The following is a 16,119-nucleotide window of genomic DNA, read 5'->3' as shown; positions in this document are numbered from 1 at the left end:
ATAGGCATACCATTGCCAAAAATTTCCTAGTTTCATTTTTAAAACAATGCAGCCATAACCACACAGTGATCAGATTTCATGACAGTTTCACGAACTTGTTTAGATCAAGATCTAAGCAATGCTCAGAATGTGCAATTACTGTTTCCTGGTTTGAGAGGAACTAAAAAGTTCAGAGGAGAACAGTAAGAGCAACTCTTCTTCTTCTGCTTTTAAAAAGGTAGCAGAGATTAAATGCTTGTTGTCACACATATACGTACAAAGGCACATGGGTGTGTTTTACCTCACACATTAACTGTAGGATAAGTACAGTCAGGAAGGGTGTGGTTTTGTGGTTCTGTCAGCTGAATTTTAAGAAATCACACACTGTCTGATCGTCACTGCTGAAGTGAATAAGCCAAAGAATGAAGTCCAAGGTAAGCTTACATTTTAATGGAATAACATTTCCTTATAGCTATATACTGAAACTAAATGTATTGATTTTATGTCACACTCTGGTATTTTGTGGTTTATGACTTGTCTCAACAAATACATATAAACTAAACATTGTTAAGCACTGTATTGTAAGGTTTTAATATATTAAAGGTCTGTTTATTACAATATGACAGTATTGACAAATTGTATTGTATGTATGTAATCGTATTTACTTGGCAATACTACTTTTAACCAATTTCACAGACAGATGAGATGACAGACAAGTCTCTTTATAAAGATTTTTATAACATTTCATTCACTGTGGAATGTTGAATATTACATAAGTGATTGTTTTTGGAAACATTGCTAGATGTACAAACAGGCATGGGACAGTTGTGGTAATCTGTTACACAGTTTTACACATTACATAATCTCCTTGGATAAGGACAGCAGTTACTGACATAGTGAATTCATTCGATTATCAATCTTGTGATTAGTCTGCTATAGACAAAGTCCATAGCAACAGAATAGCAAAGCATACATATGTGACCGTCTGTGAAATTCAGGCACTAAAGTCTCTTAAGGGCAGATTCCCACACAGGTGTTAAGCCTAAACCCAGACATACTGCTTAAATGTTAATGTTGTCTTGAACGAAAATAACTTGCTCTGACATATCTTAAAATATTTCAGTGCGAGTGTTGTGTCTGAAGATGCACATCAGTAATGTTTGTTTATAAGTTATGCTTTTAAAAATGACTTAAATATCCTAATTTAACTAAGACCTAGTCCTGGCTTAAGCTAATCCCTGTCTGGGAAACCACCCCTTAAATGTTATAAGATAAGTTTGCTTTCAGTCACCGATTTTACTTTTATTTCAATCTTTTACATTACCTTACTCAGAGTCAGTATATTAAGTTTAAGATATCAAGGTTATATTTTTGCAGAATGTTTGGATGATTTTATGTAGATCATTAATTCAGTTGACCTTTAAGGGGCAGTTTTCCGGACAGGGATTAGACTACTCCTAGACTAAAATCAATGTAAGAGGTGTTCAAACTGAAAACAACTTGCAATGACATATCTTAAAGGGGACAGAGAATGAAAAACCATTTTACCTTGTCTTTGTTGAATAATGGTAGTCTACCCACATTCACAAACATACAAAAGGTGCAAAACATGCTAAACATCTCAGTCTCATAGAAATTCCTCTTTTAGAAATGTCAGCCAGAAAACAGCCCAATCTGAAAAACTGATGCTTATGACATCACAGGCATCTAACTGCCCCTCCACTTTAAAATAATTGGCTACATTTTTTGAGTGGCAGCAAAGTCAGCCAATCAGTAATGAGATTGCAAGTTAAGCCAGTAGGGGGAGCCAAAATCACTTGTTTGAAATCCCCCACCCTAATAGAGCTACCTGAGAGAGGTTTTTAGGAAGCTTCTAAGGCATTACAGACCCAAACAAAAAATTTTTGTGTCTACATGTCACATCACAGAACAAGGATAAATACCCTGTTCAATCATTCTATGTCACCTTTAAAATAGATCCGTACCTTTGTTTTGCCTCAAAATGCACACAAGTAATGTTTTCAGTAAGGCATGTTTGATAAAACAAGTTATATTTCCTAATTAAATTAAGGCTAGTCCTGGTTTAAGATAATCCCTGTCCGGGAAACCACCCCAATAAGATTATCTTAAACCAGGACTAGGCCTTAGTTAAATTAGGATATTTAAGTCATTTTTAAAAGCATAATTTATAAATAAACATTTCTGGTGTGCATCTTCAGACACAACACTTGCACTTATATATTTTAAGATATGTCAGAGCCAGTAGTTTTCAATCAAGACCACACTAACATTTAAGTTAGTCTGGGACTACGCCTAAGCCCTGTCTGGGAAACCGCCCAATTATAAATGTATTCATTTCCTTATGGCTAGTCTCTTTGCTTATATTCTTTGCTTATGATATTGACAGGATAAGTCCACCGTCTGTTGGCAGCAACCAAATGTCTTTCGGCATATTCAGCAGTAACATGGAAAACATGCCATCAAGATTCAATGAAACACAGTCATGATATCAACTGGAGGAGGTTTCACCACATTCCGGTGGCTGTGCACCATTATTGGACTATTTTTTTATTTAGGAGACATTATATCGGATTTTTTATTAACTGTGCAGTATTTCAAGAGAGGACATGTCATCTGGGCTATACTTACTCTCGTGTTCATAGTTAGCGGATCTTTGTGCATACAGATATTTAGTTATGCATGGTTTAAAGATGACCAAAAAAATAATAATTATGAAGAAGGCAACAGGCCTCTATCGACTGGACATCTGATTGGGATACATGTACTACAGATTGGCATTTTCACAAGGTAACGTCTGACACAATCTGCTAGCTCATTTCAGAACATGACTACATTGATCACATTGGATTAAAGCCAGGCATTGGAAGATTTTGATACATATCAAGATCATGCAAATATTTACACATGTCTTCTTATCTCTCTGTTACTGTAAGGTATCATCATTTGTTGAAGAGGAGTTTCAATGCCCTGAGATTAGGCCAGACTCAAGAGGATGTGCAGTTACGTCTTTTCGCCCTAGCTACAGATCTGAGCATGCTCCGCTTGTTCGAGACTTTCCTTGAAAGTGTTCCTCAACTTGTTCTGCAACTCTTTATCATACTGGAGCACAACCATCGCTCCACTTTACAATGTGAGTCCTACACAGATTAAATCACAAATCTTTGCAGTGTAAATCTAGGAATTCATTCCTTTTGAGACAAGAAATGTAAAACACATTTTTAGACACTTGTTTCTGGCCAATCTTAAGCCAAACTTGAAAATGTATGAATGTTAAAATCAATAGACCATAAACTATCAAACAAACTGGCCAATATCTAACCTCAGGTCATGTTTGCAATGGCTTTTAAACAATTAGTCCAAAGGTAATTTTCAGTGTATTTCTGAAGTAAAGATTCCCTCGGGTTCACAGTTTACCAAACACTGCAAAGAAATACAGCAAAAAATACCAAAATACAGCAAAAAAACAAAACAAACAAACAACAAAAAAAAAACATTTCTCTGACAAAAAAAATATTTTAAATATAGGCTAAATACATTTTGTAGAAAGTAATGCTCAATTGAATATATTTTTAAATTTTGAAAATATATTTTGTTTTAACCTTCATATATCAACAATTTCAATCAAATACATTTCTAATTTTACATCCCATATGGCAAAATGTATTCTTTGCCAAAATATAATTGAAATACATGCTTAATAATTAATTATATATATATATATATATATATATATATATATAATAAATATATTTATTTTTAACCTATTTAAAACTGTCTGCATTTCTGTAACATAAATAAAATTTTTCTTCCATTTTGACGTGAATATATTACCTTGGAATTAAATATATGGAGGACTAAATATATTTTTAAAGGTTTAACATTTGAAGAGTTTCGTTCCGTTTTTTTTTATTTTTCAGAAATCTCGTTTTTTGGTTGTGCATTCAAATTAATATCAATTCAACTGCAGTTGGTTTATTTTGATTTAAACCTTCATAACTTAAAAAAAAATACAGCTAAGTAGCACCATAATAACATGATAACATAATAATAAACATGTTTTGACAAAAATGTTAAAAACTCTTCATTTATTTATTTTTTATTATTATTTATTTCAAAATATACAAAAAAGGCCACAAAATATATCAATGCAAAATATATTTTTGTAAACATATTCCAAAATATACTTCAGCAAATATATTTTTGGCCATTTTTCGTATATTTTGAAATATATTAAAAAATATTTATATTTTTTTTTGCCGTAAGAAAATGTCCGAATACATTTTGTCATATGAAAGGGATAGTTCACCCAAAGATGAAACTTCTGTCATGATTCACTTGCCCACAGGTTCTTCAAATCTGTATACATTTCTTTGTTCTGCTCTACACAAAGATATTTTGAGCAATGTTTGTAATCAAATTTTGAGCACCATTTACTTCCATAGTATAATTTCTCTTTCTATGGACGTCAATGGGGCTCCCCCTTCCTGCTTGATTATCTTGTAATGTTTTATCTCGGTTAAACAATCTTTCTACCAGTGGCGGCCGGTGACTTCTTTTGCGAGGGCGCTTGATGCGAAGTTCTTCACAACATGTACAGTGGATATAAAAAGTCTACACACCCCTTTTTAAATAGCATGTTTTTGTGATTTATAAAATGAAACCAAGACGAATCATTTTGGAACCTGTTCCAACTTAATTCCCTACTTCAAACCTATATATTAAAGTAAAAAACATTAAGAATAATTCTGTGGTGAAAAAATGGCAAGTAAAGTTGTACAATAACCAGGTTGCATAAGTGTACACACCCTTTAACAATAGTGATTGTGGCAGTGTTCAGAAGCAACCAGTCACATTTAGACTTAAGTTAAATATGAAGTAGTACATACCTGTCATCAATTAAAATAACTTTTTAACTATTAATGAAGTGTGCCTGGTTCTAAAGGATTTTTTTTAAGTATCATCCCACTGAAAAAGCCATTGTCTGTGTAGAGCTTACTCAGCAGGTACATGATCCCATTGTTGAAAAATCTTAATCAACAGAGGATTAAAAACATTTCCAAGACACTGAATATACCATGGAGCATGTAAAAACAATAATCAACAAGTGGAAAAAATATGGCACAACATTGACATTACTAAGACCAGGGCATACACCTAAAATTTATGAGAAAACCAGGAAAAAAAGGTAAGGAAGGCTGCCAAGAGTGCTACAGCAACATTAAAAGAATTGTAACAATATCTGGCAAGTACTTTTTGCTCCCTACATGTGACAAAAATCTCCTGAATTCTTCATGTTTGGGCTATAAGCATTTTTTAACCAAAAATATTATCAAGTCCATCTAAAGTTTGTAAAAACAAATATTTCTATATCCCAATCCATGTGGAATAATGTATTATAGTCCATTGAGACCAAAGTTGAACTTGGGCCGTTATACCAAAATATATGTTTGGTGCAATAAAACCCACATCACATCACCAAATGAACACCATGCCCAAAGTAAAGCATGAAGGTGACAGCATCATACTTTGTGGCTGCTTTTCTTCGGCTGGAACTGGGGTTTTTAATTAGGGTAGATAGAATAATGAATAGCTCCAAATACCTGTTAATTTTGGCCCAAAACCTTAAAGCTTCTGCCAAAACACTTAAGATGAAGAGAAATTTCACCTTACAGCATGACAATGACACAAAGCACACATCTAATCAACAGAGGAATTACTTCACCAAAACAAGATCAAGGTTTTGGAAAGGCCCAGCAAGAGTCCGGATCTAAATCCCATCCAAAATCTATGGGGTGATCTGAAGAGAGCTGTGCACAGGAGACACCCAACCAATTTGACAGATTTAAAATGCTATTGCAAGGAGAAATGGCAAAATATTGCAAATTCAAAAAGTGTTAAATTGATTGACACATACCCATTAAGATTGAATGCTGTGATAAAATCTAAAGGTGCTTAAACTAAGTTTTAGTTTAAGGGTGTGCGCACTTGTGCAGCCTGGTTGTTGTGCGGCTTTGCTTGCCATTTTTTCACCACAGGAGTTTTCTTGTTGTTGTTGACTTTGGTATATGGGTTGGAGGTGCTGAGTCGGGTTGGAGCAGGTTCCAGAGTGATTCGTCTTGTTTTCGTTTTTTAGATCACAAAAACCTGCCATTTTTAACAGGGGTGTTTAGACTTTTTATATCCACTGTATGTACCCCGTCATGTGTTTGGTTTGTCATTTCAAAATATGTGTTCTGCGCATCGAGTGAACCTATGTGCATCACTTGTCTTGTCAAAATAAGTGCCTGCATGCTGCAGACGCGTCTAAAGGGTTTATGATAAAAGAGACGCTCATGTTTGCCAGATACTCGCATAACCACATGCGTAAAAAACACATATTTTGAAAACACAAGCAGCACACATGACACTCCAAACACATATATAGAATTTTCGCCCCTCAAATGAGCACTCACGACTAACGAGCCACCTACGTACATTTATTTTTCAAATAGTTTTGTAAATGTTTCTTAAGGCCATCATCATAAACTCTAAACATTTAAACTTTGTAACTGATCAGTAATCTAAGTTGTAAAACATCTCTTTTAGATATCAGCATGGCTATGTCTTTTCTCAACATAGCTTGGGCCACGGTGGATTATCGCCGCTGTTTCCGGCGTTCCCTAACTCAGGTCAACGAGATGCCTGCTGGAATCCCCACAGCCGTCTATCTGCTCTATAAAATATTCACCATAACCCCTCGAATCCTCAGCCTCACCATCTTCATCATGATTTCCACTTTCAGCACTATTGGAATGGCCTTCATCTGGCTACTGGGAACAATCTGGGGTTACATACAAAAGACTGACTTTTGCACTTCGCAGCGACTTGAACATCTTTATCGAGCCACTGTTGGAGTGATCCTAGTTTTCACCTTCTTTAATATCAAAGGGGAAAAGACCAAAAAACACATGACGGTGTATTACGTCCTCAGTACGAGTCAAAACCTTGCTGCACCCATTATGTTGTCTCTGTTCAAGCCGGCATCTCAGGTTACAGACTATTTCTTGCCAATCATATTTTTTATTTTTTTCTCAAATTCGATGGGACTGGGTTTTCTGGGACTTTACTACAGTCTCATGCATCCCCCAGGTGAAATCAGAGTACCAGATGAGGTTGATGGAATTCAGGTGGAGCAAGGAGTCGAGCAAGCACCGGTGGAGAGGGCACCAAAAACACGTTTAGATCGTTTTTTACAAATGTGATGATTTTATTATATATATATATTTTTTACATATTTTATGGGCAAAGATTTATCGCGATTAATCGCATACAAAATATTTTTTTTAATGATTTTTTTGCATAACATATTAGTGTGTGCTGTAATTATTATGTATATATAAATACACACAGATTCATGTATGTTTTTAAGAAACATTTACATGTGTATATATATTTATTTATATTTTTATATATTCTATATTATATTTTAACAATAAAAATGGATATATAAATAAAAATGTTCTGAAATGTATATTTGTATGTGTGTGTGTGTGTGTGTATGTGTGTGTTTAAATACACTTAATGAACACACACAACAGTACACACACATATATTAAGCAAAAATGCACTTTTAATTTGTATGCGATTAATCGCGATTAATCTTTGCCCGATGAATACATTATGCACTGGAACTGATGGATTACAAACAGGGGGTCTAAGCTATAAAAAACTGATGACACTTTTACAATAATTTTGTATTATTTTTTTAACATTAGTAAATGCATTAGCTAACATGAACAAAAAATTCTACAGCATTTATTAGTTCATGTTATTTTCAGCATTTATTTCAGCATAATATGAATATATTAATTAAAATAAAAAGTTGTAAAAATGCAGCATGAAGTAAAAACAACTTGGTTTAACAACTTTTAAGTTTTGGCTTGTGAAAAGTTGACATAACTTATAAATCAAGTTGAAACTTAATATTTTAAGTTAAAATAACATTAAAAGATATGTTGATTTGACAAAAACGCTGCATTTTCTTTTTACAGTGCATCAGCTACATTTGCTAGGATCGCCCACAATCTTTGAGCTGTAATTGGTTAATGCACCATGAGCCAACATGAGCAACTGTATTGATATTAGCTAACATTAACAAGAATACTAAATGGTATACTATATTGATCATTGTTAGTTCATGTTTGCTTTTACTAATGTTAACAAATGCAACCTTATTGTAAAGTGATACCAAAAGCTTTAAAAGCTGCTAAAGGAAGACATATCTGTTTTTACATATGAACCATATAGGTTTTACTGAATCTGTAAAATGTTTAATAATCTTTCTGGTGCTGTGCCTTTAGTTCATTTCATTCTCCTATCATCAATTTCCTGTTGTTGACATAATCACCACAAAGTAACACAAGATGGCACTGTTGATCCAAAAAATTTTAAATGTTAACTTTTGTAAAATAATTCTTTCTATAATTGTCAGCCTATGATTTTAGTATAGGCCACATAAAACAACATTTAAAATTCCATTTTAACACAGTTATAATTTAGGGAAAAAAGTAGGAAACATGATCCAAAATAAAATGGGTTTTAACAGTGTTATTTTAATGCAACTTTAATGTACCGCAACTGTGTGTACATATGTCAAACAGATCAAATGTGAGGCTGAGAGATCATACGCAGATCACCTGTTTCAGAGCTAATTTAAAGATAACAAACCAATCCAATGCTGTTTTCACTACCATCAAAATGTTGTGCAATATTGAGATTTCTTTCACAGCAGTAGCTTTTCAAATAAACACAAGTATTTTTTTAGCAGTTTGCATTGCTACATTTGCCTTTTATTCAGTTCATGTATACATAGACACACATAAATGTTTAAATTCCATTTGCATACCCTACGTTTAAACACATTTTCGTATGTGGTGAAATAAATGGATTATATTGAGGTTAGAGTTATGGGCTGTGCTCTATTTTCAGGGCATTTATAACTTTTTGGCTTTTGCACACGTTCTTTAACATTTTGCATGCACGAGTCTTCAACAGATGATTGATGTAGTACAGGACACGTTCTACCATTTTATTACCAAACAAAATATCTTACCCCTTTCATAATAAATGCATTGGTCTATATAATTTCAGACTACTAATGTTGCATGCAAAAGTAACAATTACATTTTATGGGTGAGATAATTTAACTTCTAAGCTTTTGCATACATTTAGGAGAACTGGAAATGGAAAGGTAATTGCTTTATTTGTATACTTGATAAAGACAATAGTTTTAAATGTGGAGCAAAACATACTAAATGGTTAAAACTGTGCTCCAGTTAAAACATATATTGAGTTTACATTTACCTAAAGAATAGCAATGTAGTCAGTTAAAGGTACATGCACACCAGATTTCCTAAATTTTTTTTATTGTCAGTTAAAAGATTATAAAAAAATTAATAATTTTTTTAAAAATATATATTTTTTAAGAAATCTGGTGTGCATGTACCTTTAACTGACTACATTGCTATCTTCCAGTTTACATTTTATAATCTTCCAGTTTACATTTTATAATCTGTTATGGGCAAACTAATAAAACGACCAGTGAAATTACGACACCCAGTGCCATATTTAAATTGAGATTATTTATATAAGTAAGCTATATTACGATTTATTTTTTAAGAAATCTGGTGTGCATGTACCTTTAACTGACTCAATTATTACCTTTAACTGACTCAATTATTTAAAAAAAAAACATTGAAAAACTGTTTTCATAATTTGTACATAAGGGAACTAGAATTATTTAAGCTGAAATCTGACAGCAATTTGTGTTGGTTCTAGTTTTAATAAAAAAGGGGTTGGGGTATATACTGTATGTTCACTGATAAAACATCATTCATAATACTATTAACTAATTTAAAAAAAAATAATAATAATCTGTTATGGGCAAACTAATAAAACGACCAGTGAAATTACGACATCCAGTGCCATATTTAAATTGAGATTATCTATATAAGTCATTAAATAAGTAAGCTCTATTACGATTTATTTTTTAAGAAATCTGGTGTGCATGTACCTTTAACTATAAAAAAAAATTGTTTAAGAAATCTGGTGTGCATGTACCTTTAACTATAAAAAATATTTTTTTTAAAGATATCTGGTGTGCATGTACCTTTAACTATAAAAATAAAAAATAATAAAAAATGTATTTTTTAAGAAATCTGGTGTGCATGTACCTTTAACTGACTCAATTATTACGTTTAACTGACTAAATTATAAAAATAAAAAAAATTAAAAAACTATTTTCATAATTTGTAAATAAGGGAACTAGAATTATTTAAGCTGAAATTTGACTGGTATTAGTTCTAGTTTTAATAAAAAAGGGGGTGGGGTATATACTGTATGTTCATGAATAAAAAATCATTCATAATACTATTAACTAATAAATAAAAAAAATCATCTTCCAGTTTACATTTTGTAATCTGTTATGGGGAAACTAATAAAAGACCACTGAAATTAAAACACCCAGTGCCATATTTAAATTAAGATTATTTATATAAGTCATTAAATAAGTAAGCATGCTATATTACGAATCCTATTATGTCTGCATGAGCAGTATGAACAGATTTAATTAAAGAATAACTTTAATAACTTAATTTAACTTTAATATCTCTCTCTCTCTCTCTCTCTCTCTCTCTCTCTCTCTCTCTCTCTCTTTCTCTCTCACACACACACATTCAGATCAGGCTTTGTTTTGTCTGATGTAAGTCAATCAAGACAGCATAACCGCTGATTGTCTCCCCGATTCACTCCAGTTTATTTTTGCTTTTCTTATTGCCATTTCCTGTAAAAGCCAGTCAGAAATGGGGCATACCAGCATAGACTCGACCACAATTTGTACAAGCACAATAAAGCCGTATGGGTGGCTGTTTTCCATTAGGGCTTCAAAGTCTATATAAAGCATGATTAATGTGCTCTTGAGATGCAGCGTGTCTTTAATTATTATGACTTGACTCGTGGCAGCGAGCTCAGATACATTAGCAGCAATAGCAATCTGTAAATGTCTACAGATACAGTCTAGTTTCTGACACTGGGGGGGTTTGTCTCATAGCTGAAGAATTCACTGGAATGGGAAAACTGGAGAAGTGGATGTAGTACATTTGGGCACCGCAGGTCCTTTAATCACGGCACACACACACTAACAAATTAGGCACGGCAGTGACAGATTGGCAAAAGAGGAAAGTTTAATTCAATCCAATCGGGTTCTTTCTGATCACAGAGTGGCACAACAGGAGGTATTTTGTCAAAATAAAGTCCACATGCAGTGGGTTGCAAAGGTGCAAGGGTTAAACAATGGCACTGATGGCAGCTGGGATTCTTTTAGGGACATTTTTGTTGGGCAGGGCTGCAGTTGGCATACGTTCAGTAGAGAGAGGAAAGGCAATCTGTGTTGTTGCAAAGCTATGGTGAGGTCAGTCATTACCAGAGACCTGACACTGCCTGTTTTCATATGCCAAAGGAACGAGACAAAAAGAGCCCGGCACTCGAGATGAAGCACATCGCTCCTGCGCAGAGGTGGGCTGTCACAAACCACACATACACACACCTGGAATTCATTCATGAGATGTTAAAGATCACATACATATAGGAGCAAGAACACACGCAGACACAGTTGCACATGTGTGCGTGAATACGTAAACCTTGCTCTTCTGCATAATGCAATTTGGTTTAGTTTGAATGAAAAATTTGTATTTTCATTTTATTAATAATTATTATTTTAAAGCATTTTATAAATGATCACAATAAATGAGAACAAATGTGTGCCCTTGGCTCTGTAAATGTCAAGTGGAATATAAAAATGTACATTCCACTAAATAGGTTTATTTGTTCATGATAATTAACAATGTTACATTTAAAGAGTGTTTACATTAGAATGAGCACATTAATCGATGATTACCTTTTTTTGCTTGGTGGGCCAAATAAAACTATGAATGTGTTATTTCAGGTTAATTCTGTTGGCAGAATATACGGCTTTTATAAGCAGAACAATGACGTTCCAAGGAATTGTGGAGCTTGTAAATCAATTTGGTTTTCAACATACCGTTTAAAAGGAGAAAAAACGAAACAGATGGGGTAAAAATTATGAAAGGGAGGTTCACAGAGTTATTTTAACTATCCAATTATTGAAACATTAAATACAGTCTTTGACTTTATCAGTGCCTTACGAAAACATCCTGTGGTCTTACCATGTCAGAATGATGCATAAAATGATAATAACAGTTTTTTTTAACAACTTTTTTGTGTGATTAACATCAACAGTAACATCTACTATATCATGATATTTGGATGATACACTCTCAAAAATAAGGTAAAAAATTTGTCACAAGGGTGGTAACTTTTCAAAAAGTAAACTTTTGTAAGTAAAAGGTGCATATTGGTTCATCAAACGTACATATCTGTACCAAAATAGTACATACAGTATTTTTAAAGGTACCATCACAGTGACTTTATAGTTCTTTTAAGAATATCACAATATGGCAATTGGTACGTATCCAAAGGGTATATGGCAGTGGCGGCTCGTGACTGCTCTTCCGAGGATGCGCTTATTCAAAATAAGTGTTCGGATTATCACGTGTGTGGTTCCCTTTTCCAAAATATGTGTCATGCGTGTGGAGAGATCCTGTGTGCATCACGTGTTTTGTGCCTGCTGGAGACGCGTCAAAACCGTTTATGATAAAAGAGACGCTCACGTTCGCTAAATACATGCAAGACACTCCCTTAACAGTGAACTCTGATTATGCATGAGATTGTGTGAGTATCTGGCACACGCGAGCGTCTCTTTTCAAGTTCAAGTTCAAGGCAGCAGGCACTTATTTTGGCATGACACGTGATGCACACACGATCTCTCAAAGTGCAGAACACATATTTTGAAATGACGAACCACACACATGACAAGCTACATACACCTTGTGACGAACTTCGCATCGTGCGCTTCAAAAAAAGAAGTCACCAGCCGCCACTGGCATATGGTAAAAATAACACCAATAGCTGCAAGCAGCGTATAGACGGTATCAGCAGTTTCGTGGTCAGCACGTAACTTCCGGTAAACTCCGCTAAGAATAAATAACATTAAAGTACTTTAAACGTAGTTTATTTATAAAACAAGCTAAATAAACAACACGTAGATTACCTAGGAAACCAAAACATTTGTTATTTTCGACGAGGTATTTGTTCAAAAGTTTAGTCTATCAACTAGTAAGACCTAGCCTGGGTTTCCCCATGCTGCCTTGCGCGCAAATTCATTCACACTGAAATAGAATAGAACCAATCATAGAATGGGGAGGGGCAGCAAGATGATGACGACGTCTATGCGACACACCGAAGCAGTTATCGTCGTCAAGTACATTTAACTTATAAATGGTAAGTGGTATTTATTAATATCATTGTCATTATGCCTGTACTGTGGTTGTCACAGTGCCACTAAAATGTGTTGCTTTTCAATATCAATATACAGCTACAGGTTTAGTTGCATAGCTTTGAGCTGTGTGCACACGTACCCGATAAAAGTCGTTTACTTTTGAATTTATGTCGCTGTACATACGTCATATGGTATAATTGAAACGATTGGCTATGAGCTACGTACAGACGCATTTGGTAGACATTCGTAGCGCCCAATAAACGGCTCTGGGCATTCGTAAACCACGCTTCAAATACGAGAAAATTAGCATGTGGTTCCCAAACCACGTCTCATTCTCTATGAGACTGGTCTGATGTTAGCCAGGCTAAGTCAGACCATTAAAAAAACTGAAACCGGAAGTAAAGTTCGGACCAGAGGCGTATCGCGTCATTGCACGTGCGTACGATGAAACGGGGTTCACGGGTTTTAGGATATTGACACCCAGTATGAATTATATAAACCAACCAGCATGTCTCTATGATGTTGTTTGGCGGCTTGTAAGTTTGAATCATATAAACAAGCCTCAATTTCTTTATTTTATTCAAATTTGAAGATATAACTCTTCGAGATTGCATCATAACTTAGACATGACATATAATATAAATTATCAAAATTTTAAAAACTACCTAGGTTTATGGGTTTATTTTGCCAGGATTGTTGTTTTAATCTTGTAAATAAAGATTCTTTTGAACATGTTTGCATGTGTGTAACATTTTCAGATCATGATGTATTTTGATTGTGATGATCATGATGTATTTTTAAATAGCGGAAATTTTTTTAAGGACTTAAATGAAATTTAAGATATACAATTTGTTTGTCTTGTCTTGATCCAGTGATTTCAGTGATATAAGGCACTTAATATTTGGACAAAAATTGCGGGAGTTATGAGCATCAACGTGTTTGTCATCGCTATAGCGCCACTTATAGGCCAATCGTGTTGATTCTCTGTCAAATTCGCACACGATTGAGACCTACCATTTGGGAAAATGTCATGTTTCTAGGCCTTACGGTTTGGTCTGCATGATTCGTTTTATGGCAGAATAATAATAATAATAATAATACTAACAAATACAATAGGGTTTCAGCACTTCGTGCTTGAACCCCTATTTATACCATATAATCACTACATTAAGAACTTAATACTCTGAAAATGGTAAACGTTAGCAACATTTCTATCAGATCTAAAACAGAGAAGGTCACTGACCGCATTGCCACAACTTTAATTTGATGCAATCAGGAAACATCCTGTGTTCAGTTAAAACGAATCTGATGTGTCTTAAAGGGAAAGTTCACCCGAAATATAAAACTTTTTTGTTATTAACTCAACCTTATGTCATTTGAACCCCTAACGTGTTTCTTTGTTCTTCAGAAGCCAAACACTGAATAAATTTTTTAAGTGTTACGGTTTTTTGGTTTCTATGGGACAGGATGGTAACTACATCAGTCACCATCTACTCATACAGTAACCAGAAAACCCTCAAGCTTCAAAATGTCCCAAAAGTGTTAAAAAGTAAATCAACTTGATTAAAATGACATATATTTTAAATGCCCTGAAGACACACACTTTCTTGCTGTGGATGTTGCCATTGTTTCAGTTAAAAATCCAAAAACAGCTTAAAGGAAAACACCACTGTTTTTCAATATTTTACTATGTTTTTACCTCAACTTAGATGAATTAATACCTACCTATCTTTTTTTAATGCGTGCACTTTTTAACTTTGTACAGCACCTTGTGAATGTGTTAGCATTTAGCCTAGCCCCATTCATTCTTATGGTTCCAAACAAAAGATTTATTTTGGGCCACCATACTTACTCGTGTAACTATTTATGTAACAGTCTTTAAATAGGGAAAACATGGATGTGTCTAGTGGCTTCTAAATTCATCTCTGTTTGGAGCCATAGGAATGAATGGGGCTAGGCTAAATGCTAACACATTCATGTCGTGCTGTACAAAGTTTAAAAGTGCACGCATTAAAAAAAGATAGGTATGTATTAATTTGTTAAGTTGAGGTAAGAACATGGTAAAATATTGAAAAACGGTGGTGTTTTCCTTTAAACAACAAAATGTTTAGGTTCTGAAGAACAAAGAAAGACATTGGGGGTTTAAATGACATGAGGGTGAGTAAATAATGACAACATTTTAATTTTTTGGGGTGAACTATCCCTTTAAGATCTGTATGTTGTCACTGATGGTAATCATGGCCATAGAGTCACAGAAGTGATTCACATACAAGAGGGTGGGGGGTGTTCTCTGCCATATGCCCATATGGTCCATCTCATCACTTCACATACACCCGTTCCTGAACTTGCTTCATTTGATACATTTGTGGAAAAAAAATCACAAAAATACAACGGCAGTGATAACCTGGTCACTGCACATCATCAAACGCTCTGAACCTCAAGCACTCAAACAGTGACCTTAAAAGAGGAAGGAGTGAGTCAGAGGAAAGCCAATTTGTGTAATCCTAATTTAGCCGATGTTGGTTTAGTGTTTCAAGAGTGATGCCAGCCTGGGCGGCACACGACAGGGCCCTGTGTCTCCTGGCTTTTCCCCAGTCACATCGCGCACAGATAGAAAACAGAAGCCGTGTTTTTGTTGGGCAAGATCCTGTAGAGCACAAGCAAGATGGATGATATTTCCGTGCCTGTTTATTTGCCCAGGACTCGGGTCCAAAAGCACAAGGCAG

At 34.4% G+C, this 16,119-nt stretch overlaps 1 protein-coding gene across 1 annotated transcript; it reads left to right on the top strand.

The window, feature by feature from the left end:
• Positions 1-193: 193 nt before the first annotated feature.
• On the top strand, positions 194-7,262 carry xkr9 (XK, Kell blood group complex subunit-related family, member 9). The gene is made up of 4 exons (XM_055182979.2): positions 194-413; positions 2,387-2,787; positions 2,934-3,130; positions 6,586-7,262. The coding sequence occupies exons 2-4, from the start codon at positions 2,483-2,485 to the stop codon at positions 7,239-7,241; spliced, it is 1,158 nt and encodes a 385-aa protein (XP_055038954.2). The 5' UTR covers positions 194-413; positions 2,387-2,482; the 3' UTR covers positions 7,242-7,262.
• Positions 7,263-16,119: the final 8,857 nt, after the last annotated feature.

The sequence above is a fragment of the Misgurnus anguillicaudatus genome, chromosome 25 (genome assembly GCF_027580225.2).
Source record: "Misgurnus anguillicaudatus chromosome 25, ASM2758022v2, whole genome shotgun sequence".
NCBI classification, from domain to species: domain Eukaryota; kingdom Metazoa; phylum Chordata; class Actinopteri; order Cypriniformes; family Cobitidae; genus Misgurnus; species Misgurnus anguillicaudatus.
This window is presented reverse-complemented; position numbering and strand designations above follow the sequence as displayed.